General features: G+C 44.9%; 1 protein-coding gene across 4 annotated transcripts in view; it reads left to right on the forward strand.

Moving 5' to 3' along the window:
• The first annotated feature begins 1,969 nt into the window (after positions 1-1,969).
• PTPRE (protein tyrosine phosphatase receptor type E) overlaps positions 1,970-22,080 on the forward strand; it is a 121,716-nt gene continuing 101,605 nt past the window's right edge. The window contains exon 1 of one of the 4 annotated variants that reach the window (XM_052799513.1): positions 1,970-1,979. Coding sequence is in view for 1 of the 4 variants with exons in the window: in XM_052799510.1 (XP_052655470.1) it covers positions 16,973-17,028 (56 nt within the window). In the remaining 3 variants the exon portion in view is untranslated. Of the gene's footprint in view, positions 1,980-3,066; positions 3,218-16,868; positions 17,033-22,080 lie in introns of those variants that run through there. The other 3 variants (XM_052799512.1, XM_052799510.1, XM_052799511.1) reach the window with 3 other exon arrangements.

The following is a 22,080-nucleotide window of genomic DNA, read 5'->3' on the forward strand; positions in this document are numbered from 1 at the left end:
AAAGCACTATATCAGAGAACATCATACTATGCTGTTTTTCTCTAGCCAACAACTGAAGATAAAATCAGCCTCAGGCTTACTCGCTCCTGTTGAGTCCAGCTCATTAGCGTATCCTGAAACACATCAGCAGCATAAACCCAGGCTTAGAAGTATCCTGGACATGACTGCAAGAAAGCAGAGCTAGGAACACTGATGTGGATTAGCAAGGGTAAATTTCTGCCATGCTGTATCAACAGTTATATTTAGGACTTGAGTATAGGGTGCTGGAGCAAGAAAGATTGGATGAAGTTTCTTTCACAACCTTATTTTGCAATTGTACGATTTATTTAGATGTTGCCCTTATCTACAGAAAATCTCTTCCCCCAAATAATGTACTAGTAACCATAATGTGCATTTTCTTTGGTTCTTTTTCGTACAACTTGGCTTCGCATTTCTTTCTCACGACTAATTAATTTTGGAACCACTGTATAATTGTACTTTTAATTTCTGCACTAATAGAAAACGTAGTAATTTTATCCAACGTGTATAATAATGCCATTTATTGTATTGCTCGGGTACAAGCAGTCATTTAAATTAATATACAATTTCTTGCAAATGGTTACTAGCGAGAAAATTGCTGACTTGCAGCCATTTGATCTACAAACACGTTCATTAAAATCAAACGCCTTCCTGGTACTGTGCCCATTCGCACTGCCATGTCTGCTGAAGAATTTTAGCCTTCTACTAAATTGCCGTTTCCTAGTCAACACGATGCCAAAGGGACATAATTAGGCTCTGATTAAGTTTTCCGCAGAAGACACAAATATTCACAGATGTTCTAATATTTTGTTTCGATGGTCTTTTCATAAAACCCCCCTAATTGTCTGACATCCTTTGGTACGCTTAAAATAAACACGGCGTGTGCGGAGACGGGTTTTTGAAAGCAACGTATCCTCGGATCCCTCCTGGAGGAGAGATTTCTTCGGCAGGGAGACTTTCCTTGTTCCGCGAGAGGTGGTATATCCTAGGGAGTGGAGACAAAGGAAAGCAAGACGTGCCTTCAGCCTCCCCGATTCTCACCTTTCCTCCAGTAATCCCCTCCTCCCTGCCCTACTTTTCAGCCTGACGTTTCTATTCTGGGTTTCACCGGCCTGATTCATCGGCCCCGTGCAGCCCAAGCCGCCGCGGAGGTTTCTTGGAAGGGGGAGGTGGGTGCAAAAGGCCTCGGACTCGTCCCTTCCAACCCCAGCGCCGGCGGCGTGGCGGCACGTTAACGGTGGGGAAGGATCCTCGGAGGCTGCCTGATCCTGGCGGAGGACCCTCGGATCCCTCCGAAGCTGGGTCGCCCCTCGGGAAAGCGAGGACGCCCAACCCTCGCCCTTGCCGCCCAAGGAGAACTCCAACCGCCCCGGGGCCCTCGTCCTCCCGCGCGGGCCCCTGTTGAAAGCACAAGAAGAACCGAGGCACGTCCGACATGGACGGATAGCAGGTCAGCCTCCTGACGTATTTTTGGCCGGCGGAGTAGTTAGCCGCGACCGTGCCAGAGAGCGGAGCCCCGTTTATTAACTTCGGTGTTAACCTGGTCACCCCGCAGACCAAACCCTCCTCGGCGGCAGGGAGTCCTGACTGAACACCCGCCGCTGCGCAGCCCAGCTGCGGTCGAGGACGCTGAGGTGGCGGTGGCGGTTCCCCTCGGCCGCCCGGGCCCGCTCCCGGCCCTCAGGCCCCGGCCTCCCCGTTCCCGCCACTGCCGCTGCGGGCGGTGTCCGCCAGGCGGCTCCGCTCCCGCCGCCGCCGCGGCGCTGAGGGGAGGAGGAGGAGGAGGAGGAGGAGGAGGAGGGAGGCGGCGGCGGCGGCGAAGGGAAATTTCCTGCCTGGCTGCCGCCGCCTCTACCCACCGCCTCGGGCCGGAGACCGCCTGGGCGTCCCGCGGCCGGTCCGCGGGGGGCGCCGACAGGGGCCCCGCGGAGCCGCCGCCAGGGAAGCGGGGAGCCGGTGAGGTGAGCGGAGCGGAGCCGGCGCGGCTGTGAGGGAAGGATAGGCGGGGAAGGACCCGCGGGTCAGCGGGATGGGGGGGCGGCGGGCGCGGAAGGCGGAGGGGGGGGGTGTTGGGGCTGCCGCCGTCGGTGGGTGCTGGCGGAGCGGGGAGCCGGGCTGGCTGCTCGCCGGCCGCCGTGCAGGTGCCGGGGGACAGAGAGCCCGGTCCCCGCCGCCGGGTGTTGGAGAGGCGGGCGGGCGGGCGATGCCCTCGGCGCCCCGCGGGAGGCCGGGCCCGTCCCTGGGTTCGCGTCGGGAAGCGATCGGGGCTTTGCGTTCATCCTTCCCGCAGGGCTGCCGCAGCCGGCCCCCCCCCCCCCCGACCCCCGCTGCGGGGCCGTGTTCGCCCCGCGGGGCTGTCCCCGAGGCGGGCGGGGACACGCGTGTCCCTTTTCTCCGTGGGATGCCCGTCCTCGGGAAGTACCGCCGTGCTGGCTAACCCACTGGAGAGGCCGGAGGGATGGGTGCGTTCCCGTGGGAGCCGAGGGGGGCAGCGGGCACCCCCGTGTCGAGGCGAGGCAGCCGGCTGCCTCCTCGCTGGGGAACGGGGGGGGCTGTTACACCGGGGTGGGTTTTGGGGCGATGCGGGACCCACGGGCGATAGCGTGGGGGCCGAGGGTACGGCCGAGCGTTGGGCGTCCCGCTGACGGGCATCCCTGTTAACTCGCCTCCACGCCGCCCAACTGGGAAGCGTGGTGTCTGGGCTGTCAGGCTCTTCCCCGGCCCCAAAAGATGGGTCTCGCCTGTGAACTTCAGCTTTAAAAAGCTGTTTGTCTATCTCCCGTCAGCGCATCCACGCCGTTTTCATCCAGCTTTTTCGGAGGCGAGCGGGGCTGTGGGTACATGCTGTGCTCGGATGTACAGGACCAGTGACCGAGGCAGCGACATGGCTGCGTACAAACTCTTTTACTCTCCCTTGGGCAAGATTAGCGTCGTTTAAAACCCCTGCGTTTCCATTTATGCCTTTTATTGGTTTGCTTTTACATTGGCTGGCCGGTTCACGCTGCCGACAGCGCGGTGCCCTGGCAAACGCTGTGATTCGGCACCAAATGGGGGTCACCGGAGGAACCGGCGTCGGTGCTGCCGCCCGTGCCACCTCCGCGCTCTCCGGTGGCCCCTTCCCTGTGGCAGAGCCGTCGGGCACGGCGAGGGTCCCGGCTCCCCAGGGCCTCTGACAAGGAAAGCACCTGGTTGTGTGGAGGTAGGTGTAAATCCTGCAGCTGGTGGCAAAACTTTGTGTTTTCCTTATACAGGCTGCGAGTGAGAAATCTACTGAGGCTTTCATGGAAAATATTGAATTTATTACTTCCAAAACCAAAGGTGTTGTGGCTTTTTTCCCCTCCCTGCTTATGGTTTTGTTTAAAATACTGGGAAAAATAATGACAAACCTCACAAAGATAATGCAAAGACAGCTATTAACTGTCTCCCATCGTTGGATTTTTTTTTTGCACTTTTATCGTGGGTTGTAGAAAGTGTTACTGGGTATCTGCTGTGAGATTGAACAGTGTTTTTTAATTGGGTAAGGGCGTCTCTTAATTTTTTCTTTTTTACTTTTTCTGTGAGGTTCCTCTCCTTGCGGCATATTTCCATAGAATGAGGTGATTTGCTGTGCGTTCAGCTGCATAGCTTCTAAACCGCTGCCTGTGTCTGATTTGTGTGGGGTAGAGACTGCTGAGTTAAAAGAAATGACATCGCTTATTGAGCTTTTTTTCCTAAGATGTTACAAGGTCTATGAGAAGACTTGGGAAGTAGAAATAAAGAGGCTGAGAATTGAAAAATATTTATTATGTGCATGGCAATCTTAGCTTCTGGGCATGTTGCGCTCTGGGGCTTGTAAAACAAACAAACGAAAAAACAACCAAACAAAAAACCCCTTTTGATGAACATTAATGACATTCAGCTGGAAACTCGATGTCATTTAAAAGAGTTTTTTATGTGGCTATAATGTGCTCTCCTCACCCAGGAGGCACGTTAAGTTCCCAGTTAGCTTTGCTGGGTAACAAACTAAAACCATTTTAAGTCTCGATGTGGGAAGATGCAGGTGGTCTGGTGGCACCGGCCCCGTCGTCTTCTTGCTGGCGGTAGAAGTTGGGCCTTGAGGAGAGGAGTCCCTACCGAGAGTAACGATCTCTAATTACTGTTGATGGCGCGGGGGGGCTTGCAGGGCAGCCTGCGTCTGCTTTGTGCTGGGGTGGTGGCACTTGTGCCCCGAGAGAGAAAGGTGGTACGGATGGAGGTGAGACGAGCAGAGACCATCCGGAGGTCTCCGAGACGAGCGGGACCGTGCTGGTGTGGATGCAGACATCATGTATGGGGGCTCTGCGTTAGGGGGAGTGAGGGGATTTACCCTAAAAATGTATGTTTTCTCAAGTGATAAAACCTGTTGTTTTAGAAATGTGGGGGAAGAAGGGAAAGAAAATAATGCAAGAAACAAAATGGTGTGGGCGTAGTGTTTGACTCCTTTAATTTGCTCTTTGCTCACAAATAAAAGAATTACATAGGAGCTGTGTTACACCAGCCATCCTTGCTTGCCGTGCTTTGACTAACATACTCTGTATTCCTTAAATGCATTTAGTACATTCTTCCAAGTAAAAGAAAAACTGAATTCCTAGTTTAAAAGCTTCCTATGCCCCTGACACCTTTAATAAAACCAGACATCTTTATGTACCTCAAAGTAGTATCATGATGCTGTTTGGACTCCAGTAATTTATCCTCAGCCTGTGAAGTGCGGGTGCAAAGGGGGTAGTTTTAGCATCTTTGGGTCCTAGTTTGCTTTTGTGTCTTGCTTTCTCTCTTCTTTTCTACTTCATGTGTTGATGTTAATCTGTCTTACCTGGCTCAATCAAGGTTTTTCATCTATGGGAGTTAAGGGCTGGCCTCTGCCGGAACAGCTGTTCTGAATCCCTGTTTTTCTTTGTCTTATTTTTCTTCCCCCACCCTCCATTGCATTCCCAGCTCCCGGATTATACGGCCTGGGCAATGGCAGGAATGCACCATGTGGGCTGAAATTATGGGAAGCTGGAAGATGATGTTTCAGGAGCTCTGCAGGTTCAAGGTCTGTGTAAGACCTTCCTCTTCCATGCGGGTTCTCGTGAAGCTGAAGCAGAGGGTAGGCAGAGCTGTGGTCCTTGCGTTCCACAGGTTAAGTGGGCTCTTGTGTGTTCCCAACTGGAAGGTGGCAGCGGTGGCTTATGGGGTTTTTGAAGTTTGAAGTATTTTCTTGGCATCTTTCTCAGAGGATAGTGTGTGCTTCATTATAGCAAAAGTTGCACTCATTAAACAAACCATTGATTGCAAGACCCCTGCCTCGCACTGTGCCAGTCATGTGCTTTTTGATTCTTCTGTAAGAGAAGTTGTGCCATAAGTTGGTTTTTTGGAGCCATTGGTTTATGGACCAAAGCTGCAGAGCTGTGTTATTAACTGAACTAGTTTTAGAGCATGTTATAGGAGTACTTTGACCGGTGTACTTGGTGACCTTTTTCTCTTTCATTTAAGAGGTTATATGAAGAAAAACAGGTGGACATAGGTTGACAAACTGCAAAATGAAAAAGAGCTGTAGGAAGTCTGCGGTGCAGTGCTGCTTTGTCACAGATGTCCTTGGAGATTTCTGAGAAGCCAGCTACGCATGGTATCGGCGAAGCGCTTATATGCTTCTTCATGTTTGATGATGTCATGTAAATTTGTTCGCCAAGATTTTGGAGCAGGTCAGTCGTACTGTAGTGAAGAACAAAAAAGAGCCAAGGCAAGTGTTGAATGCTGTGTAGGATGAAAAAGAGAAAGCTAAAAAGGAATGCTGAATGTTTGCCTTACTGGTGTGAGCACAGTCCGCCCTGCTTGCTGAAGGACTGGGAGGTTCTGCAGGTGAAATTGTTCAGTTATATAGAGAACCTGAGGATGATGTTTGTACCTGCTTTGAATGATATTGTCATTCTGTAAATGTGACATTGTATTTTAGTCTCCAAAATACTCTTCAGCATAGATTTATGGCAGGGCTTAACACCAGGTGGAGATCCTGTGTCTGAAGGTTGTATCAGAGCACTTGAAGGCCATCAGCGATGAATGAAGATGCTTTAGTGGAAAAAACTTGCCTTTACATAGAAACATTAAGGTGAGTGGCTCTGTATCTGGAAGTACCCTGAAAATTCTCAGCAAAAGCAGTTGGCAAGATAACGGATGTTTTTGCTAGCAGGTGCTATTCCATTGGTGTCGGGGGGGTTAGTAAGAAGGGACCGGCTGAGCGGTGGTGGCTGATCTCTGCGTGGAGCAGAGGTGAGGGCAGGCTGGGGTCTCGTTCCTGCCGAGAATGGGGAAAGCACCAGCGACCTGCACCCTGCGAGTCAAACTTGCGAGCCGAGGAGCCCGCAGTCAAACTTCTTGTTTTGGGAGGATGATGCTGGCGTTTTAATTTTTATGTAAAACGTAGAAATAGGGGGCAAGGTGAAGAGATTGCTGAGTATACAGTTAAATGTTTGAGTTTACTGAAAGGTGTAAAGGGCTCTTAGGAGTTTTGTCAGGATTAGCAAGAGTGGTGCATTCAAAGTAGATTGAGAGCTGCATGAGAAATTGCTGCTTGTTTAAAATGGAGGCCCTGTTACTGTAATCGTCATGTGTGAGTTTAGAGGTAACTACGCGGTTTACCCGATCCTGGAATGTAAGCTGTACGCTGCATTTCAAGGAAATGGTTTTTTTAAATTCATATATAAATAGTGTAGTAAAACCAGCACAATGCGGTGTTCCCGGTGAATAATCTATGCAAACTTAAATTTGGTTACTTGCTCCACATCCAGTACACGCTGGGATGCTGCAGCTTCCCAGCGCTGCATCCTCACGGCCTGGGAAGCAGCAGCGGAGGGGCTAAACCTGAGGGCTGCCGTTGTGATGCCTGCAGTGAGCAGCTCTTTGTTTCTTGATAGGCATTTCATTATTGATTTCTTGATACAATATTAATGAAAACAAAATCCCTCTGTAACCTAAAATACAATTTGGTGCCCTGTAATCGAAAGTATTGTAAATTGAATTGATACATTATTAAAGAGTTCTGAATTACATATTCTTTGTGGAGCGTTGTTTATGTGTACCCTGTATGTGATCCATGTTTTATGGGTTGAGAGCTGTCTTAGGGAATGATTCAGATATTGCTTGAACTGATTTGCGATGTGATGCAGCAGAATTCAAGCTGAATGAAAAGTGGCTGTAGCCACCAGGCTGCTCTGCACAGGCTTTCTGCATCCTTTTTAACTGTAATCTCTTTTTTTTTTTTTTTTTTCCTCGTTGCCTATGCCCTCTGCACAAGGTTTCATCCAGGTGTAGTCTTTGTCCTGCCTGATAACAGTATGTATTGTATAATCCCAAATGCTGTAAGGGTTAATATTTAAAAAAAAAAAAAAAGTGCCTGTATTTATTCCAAACTTTTTGCTGCAATGTAGATAGATATCTTTAAAAGATAGATGTACAACAGACCAGAAAACTTGTGTAAGCCAGAGCTGAAATGAGATACTGGTAAGACAGAGATTAGAAGGAGCTCAGCAGCAGCAATTTATTGAAGTATTTGTACAGGATTTATTTTTGAGTTATTCACAACATGGAACATATTTTTAAGGCATGTGCACAGTGTTGTGCTTTTTAATTCAGTTGACTTACTGCAGGTATAATAATTCCATCAATGATATCCTTTTACCTGCCAAAATCCTCTGTGTTGTCTGCAGAGGATGCCTCTGGGAAATGGAAGAATAGATGGGAGATTTTCTTGCTGATGGGAGAGGGTGATGCTGTTGGACTGTATTTTGATTGCAGTGTGCTCAGATTTTTCTTCCTAAGTAAGCCAGCCAGCCAATTATCTCCAGTGAAACAGCTCCCTGAACAAGCGTAGCATTAAAGGCTGCTGTTTTCTGTCCTCCTGGTCTTGGCAATGAGCGTGGGGGCAAGAGGCAGTCTGTCCTGGCACCCGTGGCACAGACACGGGAGCCCTTGCCCTGCCTGGTGCCGTGGCTGTCGGGCACGGGGGGAGCTGCCTCTGCTCAGCCCCGTCCGCTGCTCACCGAGTACATCTCCCATCGCACAGCGATGCCCTAAAAATGCCCTTTTCCCTTTGACTCCTGGCTAGTGACTCACTGTTGGAGTGGCAAAGTAAAAAGCTGGTCGCAGAGATCTAGCGCTTGCCCACGCAGCAGTGATGTATCTGTGTTCAAAGGTGTTTCCTGGCTAAGGGAAGAAATAAAACTGGAAAGAAATTTGTTGGAGTGGTTTGATGATTGCAATGACAGCTTACTGTCACTGGAAAATGTGGCACAACTCAGTCGTGGGTTTTTCTATCCCTTTTATCCCTGCTGTAAAAAGGAAAAAGGGCTCAGTCCTGAAAACTTAGGTTATCAGAGATTTTCTCATGTAAAGTAGTAATTTTTGGTAAGAATGAGAGATCCGAGCAGGTAAAACCAAAAAACAAAACTGTAAATCAGGTAGAGGTGAGATGAGATACAAACTAAAAAAAAAAAATGTGAGTGATGGAAGTGACAGGTTTTGGATTATTGCTGTTGAGGCAGCTATTTCATGCAGGAGAGCTAGGGTGCCCCAGCAGCTGGATGAAGCTGCACCAATCGCGCTGCTGTTCACGGAAGATAACACACACAAACAAGGATGCGGCAACATCAAGAATCACCAGGAAGAATGCAGTCTCAAAAAGGCTTTGGGTCAATAATACTATGAATTTTTAAGAAAAAGCAAATAGCAGAAGATTTACAAGGGAAGCAAGTGAAAAGTGTGTTACTCATGTCACTTAAAAAGATCAGGACGAAATAATTAGATAAGCTGGAGGATAAACTTTTCTGCCACAGCAAGGGAGTTAGAAGGACTAAGAGGTCTCCCCCTACTTCTAGGTTTTGTTGCTCTGGAGGCACTAGAGGATAATTCAGAATGAAATATGCAACTCCACATTCATGACAAGATGTTACTCTTTTGAGACCAATTGGTTTCAGGTTTCTGGATGGTTGGGCGTTTCTTTAATTGTTGTGGTTCTTGCATTTTCTTCCTCTTCAGTAAAATCAATATCTCTTTCATCTGAAATAGCTTTTAAAGAAAGCTTAGCTAAGATGGAGCACTGCCGTAGTTCATGACGGTATCCCTTGCAAGGGACTGATGGAAAACTAGCAGAGTAATTTTGATTATCGGCCAGCATAACCAGACTGAGCTGAATTGTGGGAGCACGATGCTTTTAAACATTACTTTCCTGTGGACGTGGTGTAATGTGGATTCTAACGAGGACAGAATAGTTTGGTTGGTCGTATAGAGCTAGTACTTCCCTGGCCTGTGGTCTTGCAACCTAGAGGTCATGGTGCCCCATGGTCTGCTCGTGTCCTGTGTCTGTATTCCCAAGGGTGGGACCGTACTCCATGAGCTTCATGCTAGGTCTTCTTTTATCTTGGCATTTACTCCCATAATTTGTTACCTCCCTTGGTTCTTTGAATGCAAATTTTTATCAGAAACAAAAGATAACTCTTTGGCGAATGAGAGAAAGCCCACGTAACCATGACTTGAAGTCAACGATGAGAATTTGTGGTTAAAGACCCTCTTGTTTTCAGTGTGTTTGATAAAGGATCTGTAAATATTTCCTTACCTAGAGCTGTAGTTCTTTAGCTTCAGAGCAGTTTTCACTACTACATGGTATGCATTTTAATTTGTTTCTTAGAGGGGCAATTCACTTTTCAACCAACCTTTCTGCCTTTTAATTTATTTTTGGTATAATGTGGCAATTTGTAAGCATATCTGTGTGTGAAATCTGCAGAGAATTTACCATAACTTATTAGAATACTTTCTTGTCTCATTTGCCTGAGTAGTGCTAGGTCTGCTCTCATTCCTAGTGTGCTTCAATTGCAATTTTTAGATTTCCAATACTGTAAGACTCTGGTTAGAATGGTGTGAACCTTTCAAAGCATACTTAAAATTATGTTTTTCCTAACAGATCTTATTGCTGAACATGCCGATTTCTTTACCTGTAGCTGTTTCTCAACTGAATTCCAAACTAACAGTGCAAATTAAAAAATAAACAAGCAAACAAAAAACAATCTTGTCCGAGACAAATATATCTATTAACGCTTCCTTCACCTTGCATAGTATTTCTTTTAGTAAATTCCATTTTTGTGGTCTTTTGCCCTTTAATCTTGTCATCTTTGCTGTTCGTCCTTTGATGATTATTTTTCTTTGCATTCCTAGCCTTAGTTTCTGCTGTAATATGCTGTGTATTGCTTGAGCTACAGTGTCGTGCTTTTTCATGAGTAGCAGGCTGTTGATTTGAACAAGCAAGGAATAATGTTTGTATCCTGTGTTCTACAGGTTTAGATGTCTTGGGTGCTTTCTGAGTTTTTTTTTTTTATTTAGATTTGGGTTTCATGAATGCATTTAATCATACTGCACAATGTGACTTAAATTAATATTAATGAGTAATTAAATATTTTATCTGCTGCCTGTGTTTCCACTAATCTTGTACAATTGGGCAAAGTTTGCAAATTGCTTCTGAGAGCAAGACTGTGGTGAAATAGCTTTCCTATTGCAGAATAAAAGCCTTTGTATAACCAAGTTAAAATGATATATACTTTCCCTGTTAAATATAGGGATGAGTTTAAATGGGTTCACATTATCATTTTGTTTGCAGTTGTCAAAAGCTCATTAATTTTAAGTCAAACTACCTAGCTTGCTGCTTCAAATTGCTTTTAAATTACACATGTGCTGATCAATATTGAAAAGCCAAATTAAAAACTCAGCTGAGGGCACATTTCAAGGCCGCAGATACAACAATTAATTCTAATCTGTTTTTCACAGGCTAACCTCCCACCTCCAGCACCTCTCTGGTTCCTTGCAGAACTGGGGGGAGAGAAAGTTTTAGTGACTTAGAAATTTCTAGGAAGGCGAGGAGGAAGGGAAAAGGTGGAAACAGGGAACTATATTTAAATAATGACCTATTTGCATTACTTAGTTTAAACTATTAGAAACAAACTTAGGAAGATGCAGTGTTGAGATAATTGGCACTATCATTATGTGTGATTTTTCAAGGAGACTTGCGCCTATTCCACTCTTAAGTCGCTCTCTGTTTTACCTGAGCACAACATGACTTGACCTGGGATATAGAATGATGTGCAGAAGAGCTCTTGGCAGTCAGGTTCTTCACTTTTTCTTTTCTTAGTATCTTTGGCTACCGAACTGCAGAAGTTATTTAGAAGTTACTTATTCCATTTATTATGTGTACATGTAACTTGATTGAGTTCTAATTTGTACTGAAAAAGATGGAGGATTGCTGTACTACATCAAACCCTTGAAATATGGCCTCATTTACCAGGATCTTCAGAGGAAGAAACTTGAATAATTTCCTTGAAAAATCACTGAACCCTCAAAACTTCCTCTGTAAACAGTGTTTTACATTTCTAAAGGCCCTTAGTTAGCAGTTTATTCTTTAAAATGAAAGCTTAATGCCTTCCAAAAGAGATCACATATTTTGTCTAGTGTAGCTCTGTGTGCAGTTAACATCGTCAGGCTCAGTTCTGCCAGTCTGCCGCTGTCCCAGCAGCGGGTCTGCATATTGCTTTCTCCTCCGTTAACGTTGTATTTAAATATAATAAATTGTAGCAGGTTAATTGTGCACAATATCTTTTAGATTGTTGGGGGTTTTTTTTGGTATACAGTCCTTCCTCATCTACCAGGCTCTTTCACATCAGTTTTAGCGGCCGTAACGTCTATATTCCTGATGTTGTTTTTGCTTTAAAAAAAAGGCAAGAAAAGATCCTGCAGTGAATGAGCCTCCATGGCATCTTCTGTGTTTTAGAAGGAGAGAAAACTGGTGTGAAAGTACTGCTGGCAAAGTTGGAAACAGCTTGCACTGTACCGTTCCCTGGTAATATACTGACTTCTTTGGGGCATTGAGCTTTCTAACTGACATTTGAGTGCGATTGATATTTTCATAGCTGTCAGCCTCTGTGGGAAATGGAGGTACCTTCTGTTCCTCTTTGGGGACTGTATAAAAGAGAACTGAAATGCAGGGACTGTTAGAAGGAAGAGAGCACAGAACCTGGGAATCGCTGCTGGTTTATCTTCAGCCTGCCCGTCATCCGTACAGTGCTAATGTGTTAAGTAGTTAATACTATGCAGGATGCTTTGGTGCTGAAGACGTTCTTTAAGGACAGTTTTGCTCTGTGTACTTTTATTGAAATTGGACTTAAAGGTGGCTGGTTGTGAAATGCTGAAGGGAGAAAAAAAGATTATGTTAGAAAATTCGCTCTGGGGGAGGGCTGTGATTTTTATTTCTTTAAAGGAAAAATTATCCTGCTTGCAAAATGAGGTGAAAGGTATTCCAGCAATAGATTAGCAAATGAAAAATCTTTTGGTTTTGGTGTTTATTTACCTTAGCCCTTGTGGCAAGGTAGGACCCTCAGGCGACTCTGTATTTTTGGAGACAAAGCTCATCTTGGGCTTCTTGGAAGGTAATAAGAATAAGATACAAATAAGATAAATAAGAATCCACTGTTCCCGTCCAGCCTGGCTCTGGTCTGCTGAGATCTGTCCCCTCCGGAGAGAAACTGTTCAGCCCCTTATAAACGAAACAGTGTGATTTGGGGACAGACCATCCCTGGGCTTTTGTCCCCAGTGTACCTCATTCCGAAAGCTGGGCTGTGGCTGCCTGCCCCACGGGACGCTGCCATCGCTGGGAGCTGTAATCGGAACCAGCTCCGGAGCGTGGGAAAGGAAGGAACTATCCTGCCGGACGGCGGTTTGCAGAAATATGCCCAGCTGTCAAGGGGCCGGGGCGGGGGGAAAGCAATGTTTTGTCAATTTTTCAGCTAGAAATGCATTCACAGCTGTGTACCAGTTTTCAGAGGTGTGTTATATGCTTTTTTTTGCCTTCGTACCTGAATTTATATATATTTCAAACTCTTAAATTTAATGTCTTCTACTAAACAGTCTCCTTCAAAACCTCCAGGCTCTCCTGTTCTCTTACAGCTGAGCATAAACTGTGCTGTTGTCCTGTGCTGTTATACAGCCCCATATCTATCCAACAGTGCTTTGGGCAGCTTTTAACATCTTAAATGATGATGTTATGCAAAGACATGTTGAAAAGTTGGTGGATTTCTGCTTATTCATTTAACATATTGCTCAATGTGCAGTAATGTTTTTCACGGTGTTGGTGTGCAGCAGTCCCGCTGCTCTCAACCCTTGTTGCATCCAAGGAATGAATATCCTCATCGCTGATTGAATCCACCAGGTTTGATTTTTATTAAGCTGCTCGCAAAATAAGTTTCTGAAGCTGTCAGTGACTCAGATGCGTGACAGTTACTTCCCCACAATATGTGCACTCTGCCTGGAGTGAATAGCTGTGTTATCGTCCTCATCCCTGCACTTTCGCCTGCAGTGTTAAACCCCGTAATAACTGTCGCATGACTGATAATGGAAGCATCGTCTTTGTAGCAAACACAAAGTAAGGGCCTGACATGGTTCAAGTGGTTTTCAACTGCATTACAGAAAATAGCATATCCTCATTTACTGCTCTCTATAGGTGTGTTTTGTTATGGCCAAAAAATAGAGGCTGGTGATTCAAGGTCAATGGGACAGCAGACTTGCACGATGTGCTAATACAATAGATATGTTAGTAAAACTTGTGGTAGGATCACATCATCTACCTGGACTTGTGCGAAGCATCTGACACTTGTTCTGCACGACATCCCTGTCTCTAAATTGGAGAGACCTGGATTTGATGGATGGACCACTTGGTGGATAAGGAATTGGCTGGATGGTCACGCTTACAGAGTTGCAGTCAACAGCTCGATGTCCGAGGGGAGAGCAGTGATGGGTGGCATTCCTCAGGGGCTGGTATTGGGTCCAGCACTGTTTAACATCTTTGTTGGCGACATGGGCAGCGGGATTGAGCGCACCCTCAGCAAGTCTGCCGACGACACCAGGCTGTGTGGTGTGGTCAGCTCCCTGGAGGGGAGGGATGCCATCCAGAGGGACCTGGGCAGGCTTGAGAGGTGGGCTTGTGCCAACCGCATGAAGTGCAGCAAGGCCAAGTGCAAGGTCCTGCACGTGGGTTGGGGCAAGCCCAAGCACAAATACAGGCTGGCTGGAGAATGGGTCGAGAGCAGCCCTGCGGAGAAGGACTTGGGGTTATTAGCGGATGAAAAACTGAATATGACCTGGCAATGTGCACTCGCAGCCCAGAAAGCCAGCCGTACCCTGGGCTGCATCCAAAGAAGCGTGACCAGCAGGTCGAGGGAGGGGATTCTGCCCCTCTACTCCGCTCTGGTGAGACCCCACCTGCAGCACTGCCTTCAGCTCTGGGGCCCCCACATTAGAAGGACATGGACCTGGTGGAGCGAGTCCAGAGGAGGGCCACGAAGACGATCAGAGGGCTGGAGCACCTCTCCTACGGAGACAGGCTGAGAGAGTTGGGGTTGTTCAGCCTGGAGAAGAGAAGTCTCCGGGGAGACCTTAGAGCAGCCTTCCACTGCCTAAAGGGGGGCTACAAGAGAGATGGGGAGGCACTTTTTACAAGGGCCTGTAGTGATAGGACAAGGGGTAATGGCTTTACACTGAAAGAGGGCAGATTTAGGTTAGATATAAAGAAGAAGTTGTTCCCTGTGAGGGTGGTGAGGCGCTGGAATGGGTTGCCCAGAGAAGCTGTGGCTGCCCCATCCCTGGCAGTGTTCAAGGCCAGGTTGGATGGGGCTTGGAGCAACCTGGTCTGGTGGAAGGTGTCCCTGCCCATGGCAGGGGACTTGTTGGAACTAGATGACCTTTAAGGTTGCTTCCAACCCAAACCATTCTATGATTCTATGATCACTTTGAAGACATTCCTTTTATAAAAGTACATTTATGGAAAATGTTTGTATTCTATTTTACGTCTAAAAATACTTTTAAGAACACCCAAACCCTAAAAGGCTTGTCCTGCAAAGAATGGTATGCCTCTTTGATGGTACTTTAATACTTAGGTTCATATGCTCTGTTATTAAGTAGATGGACAAGTTAAAGTTCAGTGGAGAATAGGTGCTGTATCGCAGTTCCTCGCACATGGAGCATCAGAGTTAAAACTGGAGCTGGGATATTCTGTGTTCCTCCCAGTAGTCAGGTTATTCTCATAGCAAGGAGAAGGAGGTATGCTCTGCAGCCTCTCAGAGAAATAGTTCTTTTACACAGTGTGTGGGTGTGAACTTGTATGATTTTTCTGTGTTTGGGACCAGGTCCAGCTGCTGCTGGGGTGGAAGGAGGCTGTGCCCCTGCCTTCTGGCAGAGTCAGGCCCTCCGACTGCCTCTCAGTGGTCATTTGGTGTTTGTGTACGCAGAACACTGAATTTATGTGTATGAGAAATACGTATTCACACGGGTTGTTTTTTAACACTACTGTTTTTGCCATGATCAGAATGGAAACTTGATGGTTGGGTATATTTTCAGACTTGTATCTGTATATGGGACATGCTGCTGTTAATACACTTGCCAACCTCAAATGTCCTGTGTAATACTGTGTTTTTTTCCAGAATTAATGTATTCATGTGTTTTCAAAGGCAAATTATTTGTGAATGTCACATAACTAAAGTCTCTAGGAACCTAGATACATTGCTATTTTAATATTAGTGGAAATTTGAGAACTTGTATTTCCCAGTTTATAAACTTGGGTATGTGCACTCCCCAGTACTGTACCCCTAAACAAGCAGGCTGTTTAACTTAAGCTCTGTCTTTAGTTGCTAGAGAGAATCTTCTGTAGGGATAATTCTGTGGGCTTCTGCCCTGTACTGAGGGCACTTCTTGTCTCAAGACACTTGTCCTACCTTGTCCCTCTCTGATGAGGGAAGGGAGCATGGGGAGATCAAATGGTTGAGTTCGTGTTGGGTAATGTACATTTCCTATATCTATTTGTGTCTATACATATAGGGATTGCTTCTTACAGCTGAAAGAAACTTAGCAAAGCTAATGGAACAAGACAAATACACTAAAATATTTTTAATGTATTATTTCTTGTATGCAAAGAAAAATGGTAACCTGATAAAATATTGGTAGACAAAGTTCATGGACAGTTTGAATGGGAATAAAATGAGGTGTGAGTTTAAGACTTGAAGTGAAACTTCAGCCTGTTGATGCTTAGTTTCCAGGGGTGAAGGTGGCTTGTGTCAGGAAACAGAGCTGTTTGGGGAAAGGCAAAACGAAGAGAACAGATAACCGTGAGTTCAAGAGAGGGCTGTGGTGATGCCCGGGTCGAGTGGCAGATGGACGAGGTTACAAAAAACGCACAGGAAGGGCAGGGTTTGAAAGGTGGGAGTGGGCTTGCGAGTTCCTGGCTCTGCTGCTCATCACCTTCTCAGTATAACCAGGTGTAGGGCAGAAGTTGCAGCTGGTAGGCGTGATAGCTTTCCTGTTCCTGCTTTGAGTAAGAAGAACCTGAATCCAAAGAACACCTTGCAAATGTATCCTTACATGCGTTAAAGGCTTTGTCATAAAAATGATTTTTTATAGCAAGATCTGCCCTCATTCTTTTAATGAATTGAATCTGGCTGTGCTGTAGCTTTCACTTAGGTAAGCACATTTCCTAACTGCCTTTCATTTCGAGACACTCCGTGGCTTTGATGGTAGTTACTGAAAGTTGCTTCAAAATGCAAGAATGAAATGAAAAAGCTGATTTTTTTTGAAGAAAATACTGTATTTCTTTTGAGTATGTTTCACCAGAGGTGGTACAAGCACATCTGTTGATGTCTAGTAGCCTGCTGTTCAACCCTGACTTGAGGAACCACAAATAACCATTGTGTTGGGCAACATGACTGGCTCTGGAGCTCGCTCGTCATACAGCACCGAACAGTGCAGCTATTCACGGTGTCTGATTCAAGGGGCTGACAGCAATCTTTATCTCTGCATAGAAACTACAATTTTCCTCTGGGACTGAAGCAACAAAGCTCGAGGGGAAAAATGACCGTGTTCAGCACCAATTTGTTTCATGCTGTCAACGGCAAGGCAGGAGCATAGGGAAGTCCCCTCTTCCCTCAGCCAAAGGCAGGTGGTATCAACTTTTTAGTATCTGGGGCTTATGGCTGTGTTTTATGTATGTTCATCTTTCTCACAAGTGAGGTTTTTTTATTTTTTTTAAAATCTCATTAGGTCAGAAGAGCATAATGCTTTTCTTAAAGATTTCTTGTAGTATTGGTCTTATTTTATTTTTTAAAAAATACTGTATTGATTATATATGTATTGATGAATTGTATCTATGGAATGTAAATGCAGTTTCAAAATATTGTTGTGGTCTCAGGTAGAAGGAAAGAGGAACTTTTTGCGCTAGTTTCAGCATCTAAAATCAATAGTTAGAGTGATACAGCATATGAATATCAGAAGAAATACTGCTTTTGCTGAGAATTGTCAGAATTTGCCACTTAGGGGTTTGCAGCAGTTGAGCGGTAGCTAATAAATTTTCAAAAGTACTAAAGAGATTCTGTTGGTTTTTTTCAGGACCAAAAAGAAACAAAACTCAGAAACTGCAGAGGCATTTGTGTAATTTCTAACTCTATGTTTAAGAACTCCCATGGGAACCTCTTAAAACCAACAGGTGTTTTCTAGCTTTTTAGGTCTTTATTGTTTTCTAGCTTTTTGGGTCTCCCTGGAAACATATAAACAATTGCATCACATGCCTGCTCTTCGATCAGAGTCTTTAAATACGGAAACTCTTGTTTAATTGCAACACACGCTCTTTGGTAATATGAATTGTGACATAGTGCATCCTTAAAATAGCTTCATACCTCGGTCATGGTAAATGCATAATCAAATCAAGCCATACCGGGGTAGTAAGTAGTGGCAATTGGTAATTGTTGTAGTAAAATTAATTTCAGGGTTGTCGGGACAGCAGTGTTGGTGTGTTTCTTTCGGTTTGGTTCTTTTCAGTCTATTTTAATTATGACCAAAGTTAAATAATTGAGCAAGGATGATGTTTATGGCAGCAATTCCCTAGTGTTGCTGGGCCCCAAAATAGATTTCTCTGTACCGAATCCTCATAGCCCATGTTGCTTCTGGATTGTTTGGCAGCTGTTCATTTTATTTTATTTTTGCCCAAGGCATGCAAGCAGGTATTGAATACGTTTACGCTGTTGTCTCTTTCTGTAGGAAGAATGGGCAAACAAGGCATTGCCTGTTTATAAAGTTTCTGGAATGCTAGAATCATTTGTTTCCAAGCAAACAAAGTCAGGACAATGGGGAAAGGATATTGTTATTGGGCCTCTGGGACTCTACTACTGCATTTTATTTTGAAATAGCCTTTAATATTTCTGACCTGATTTCCTGAGCAATATAAGAAAATTCCGAGTGGACAGCTAGCTTTCCTTATTTTGGAAATGCCTCTGCTTCCCCCCGGCCCTTTTTTTTTTTTTTGACTTAAGATGCAGGTTATTTTCTTAATGCCAGAAGAGCTTATCTGCTGGTGGTGCACCACTGTATCTGAAAAGTTCAGCAAAAATTAATTCTCAACACAAATCAAACCAGCTAATGTAGTGTCAATGTCCTGCCAGAAGGTAAAGGAGAAAGTAAAAAAGGGAAATAAATTATGCAAGTAAATAGCATCGCAAGAGGGAGCACTGAGTATAAGGTTAGATGATAGATGTTGTTTGAGACTGTCTTGAGTGTCCACCCATGAGCTTTCGGCCAGGTAGGATCAAGTCTTTAAAAAACCATTTCAGATCTTCCACTTGCATCCCAGTTAACGAGGAACCGTTATAGTGTTGGATCCTCGAGGGACTAAAATTATGTCATGGCCATGTGGTCCAGATACCCGAATCCAAACCATTTCTCCTTCCACCCTTGAATAATATTAGCAGGCATTATTCCATAGATGTCTGTTAAAACTTTATTTTAAAATGTTGTTTCATGTTAACTGAATGCCCTGGGGCGGGCAGGCATCCCTCACTCCAGCCTGACGGAAAGCACTTGAATGGCACTTCAACACAACAGTCCAGTTTGGTGCTGTCCAGGTTTAATTTAGCAGATTTGGGGCATTTTCTGGGGTTATTCTTACAAGAGAAGGAACAACTTTCTTGCTGGGAGTGCTGAGCAGTTGTTATTGCGCATGGGTGGGCTGTGTCTGGGCAGTGTATACACTTCATTTTGGTTCATCTCCTGGGGGATACCCTCTCTCCATTTATGTCTTCAATAACATGTTTACTGTTAGCATTTAAAAAAAAAAATTCGGCTGGTTTTCATTTTCCTTTTACAATGTTTCTGCATAACAAATGGAACAAATTTATTGCATATTCTCGCTGAGTTAACCTCAATTGCTGGTGGCTCACGAGGACCAGCCAGGAGCCAACTTAGTCTGTGCAGACTCTATTTCAGCAATACTTCTGCTACCCTTGAAATAAAAAGTCTGCTGATATTGTGAAATAACGCATGGTATTGTGAACATACTGAGTATATTATTGCATGGTATTAAGACACTAACAGGGACAGATACCTTGGCTAATGTTGTGGCATTCTGTGCTGTTTCCTTTTGAGACTTCGGCTATGTAATTTTGAGAGTGTCTCTGATGCTGACCGGGTGGGGATGGTTTGTGCAGGACCTTAAGTTTTTGACTGAGGCATAAAGTGATCATTCCTGGTAACACAGAGATATTTCTGTTGTTCATGTCTGCTCAAGGGACGAGGATAATTGTCAGACAGGAAATGACCATTAAAAGAAGAGGCAAGAGTTGCTGTCAAAATTCTTTCATGATCATGTACAGCATTTGCCACATAGCTGAAAAAAATCTCATTGGCAAACGTAGGTTTTGGAGAAGAGGAGCTACAGAAAGGTGCTACACCTTACAGTGACTGCAGGAGGAATGAAGAGAGAAAAATCCTTCCTTAAACGCACAGATGTGTTTGCTGCCATCAGTAAAAGTGACTCAGATGTTCTGCATGTTGTCTAAAAAAGATTAAAAAAAAATTTGTAGTAATTAGAGGCGCTTATGAAGACTTGGTAATAGTCCTCATCTTCCAGAATTCGTGCCATCATTTCATTTCTGAAGTCTCTGGGCTGGGATGTGGTTCTTCTCTTTGGTTTCCGCCCCAGCTGTGGTTTAGCTCGTGAGAAGCTGCTAAACTGGTCACAGCTCTGAGGTCTCGGCTTCCTGAGGGCCCTGAATTTTGGGTTGAAGGACGAGAACAGTCAGAGGTATTTAAAAGCGCAGCCCTGCGGTTTCTGTCCCCCTGAAGCAGATCTCCCTGGAAGCTGTGGCTGCAGCAGGGGCACTTTACGTGCCACAGGGAGATGTCAGACGGGAATATGCATGACCCAAGAGACCGCGCGTCGATTTTCTGCCACATCCCCGCGGTGTGGACGGTCGTTCTTGGTGTGGCCTGTCAGTCTCTCGAGCGATTCACGTTGTTGCTGGTTTGTGGACCTGCCTGCCGGGTCCCATCACCGTCTCTGTTCCTCCTGTAGCTTCAACCTCGGAGCAAGCGGGAGAGAAGAGCACACGAGCAGAAAAGGTTTTTCTTAGCGGATTGATTTCTAGCTCTGTGGTGTTTGTAGTTGAATGCAGCTGTGTAGGCCTATCTGACCACCGGTATTGGAGGGGGAAAGGTTCCTCTGACAGACAGGCTCGGTTATTTGAGCCTTTTGAAGGCAACCAAGTCACAGAGGGTGTTTTCTTTGTGGAAAAATAGTCAGTCTATGCCAAAAGCTGGGCATAACTCTCCACTATTTAAGGAATGGAAGGGACTGGGGCAGCAGAAGAGCCCATGGAGAGTCAAGTCTACCTCTTGACTTTAAAAACATGTCCTATGTGGACTTTCACACATTTTTTTTCAGAGTGAATATATGCATTGGAAGTTATGGGACTCTGGAGGTGGCAGGAGTCGCAGTACTGGTCATCGTCCTCAGCCTTGAGCAACTCCTGGAGATCTCAGAAAATACGTTGGTGCTCATTATGTGTTTCAGCTTGGTGTTGTAGAAGTCCTTCCTCATCATATCTTTGCAAAATAGTGAGAGTCCATATGAAATCTCATATTTTTGAAACGAGATCTATCTGTTTTCATTTCACCCTCCCACCGGTAGTTTTTGTTTTGCATCTGGATTTCTGGTTGTTTATCCAGTCTTCAAATGTGAACATCTGACGTGCTCCTGGAGCCAGTAGTAATAATGACTTCAGGAAGAATGAAGTTCACCATTTCTTTTTAGATAATCGTATGGAAGAATAGCTGAAGTAAGCAAAAAACTGATACAAGTTTGAGGTTTTGTCTCACACATTAGGCAAATAGTGGTTCTAAGTTTCTACGGGAAGGTTTTAGGATAGCAGTGTCCAAGCAAAAAGGTCAAGTCCCTGTAGGACATACTCGGTATATTCAAATGAAGGAAACTTTGTATAAATGCAAACATGAAATGCTCCCTGGGCGCAATAGCTTTTATTTATCCCCTCAGTGTTACAGAAAACAAACTTGGAATCAATTTCTGCTCTTTAAAGCATCACTGTGAGTCTCTGGAGGATGCTGTCCTCCTTCCTGCACATTTACAAGTCTCCAAGGAAGAGTCCTCTCCAGTTGGCTCCATATGAGGAGTTGAAATTTCTTCTGCACTAAGGCAGAGGAACAGTTTATTTGCATCACAGCTGTTCTTCAACAGGAAGGAAGAAAAGGCTATAGGTTAACTTGGCATCAAAGCACATTTATAATGAAAATTGGCAATCGTAAGGGGGGGAAAGTCACATCTCCTGTACTGCAACGTTAGACAACAGAATAGTTCCTTGAATCTTATTGATTGTGGAACGGTTAGGGCTAAAGCAAGGCTGTGCTAGAATGGAGATGAAGGTGATACTTAAATGTTGCCTGCTGTTGAGGTATGTGATGATTGTGAGAATCCCATTGTGATAAAACTTAATGCCTCAGAAACGGGAGATTGTATGTACTTATCTGGAAGTTACCTTTCTTACAAACTGATAAAATTCTGAGGAGAATAAAAATAGAAATTGCTATCCACTGACTTGTATAATTTCATTTGGAACAGGTTTTTTAGGTGCTCTAGCTGATGGAAAAATATATTCTTTAAATAATATTTAATGCAATCTGTCACGTTCGTGAAGTAGAGTTGCA

This window comes from Harpia harpyja, chromosome 10 (genome assembly GCF_026419915.1).
Source record: "Harpia harpyja isolate bHarHar1 chromosome 10, bHarHar1 primary haplotype, whole genome shotgun sequence".
Lineage (NCBI taxonomy): Eukaryota > Metazoa > Chordata > Aves > Accipitriformes > Accipitridae > Harpia > Harpia harpyja.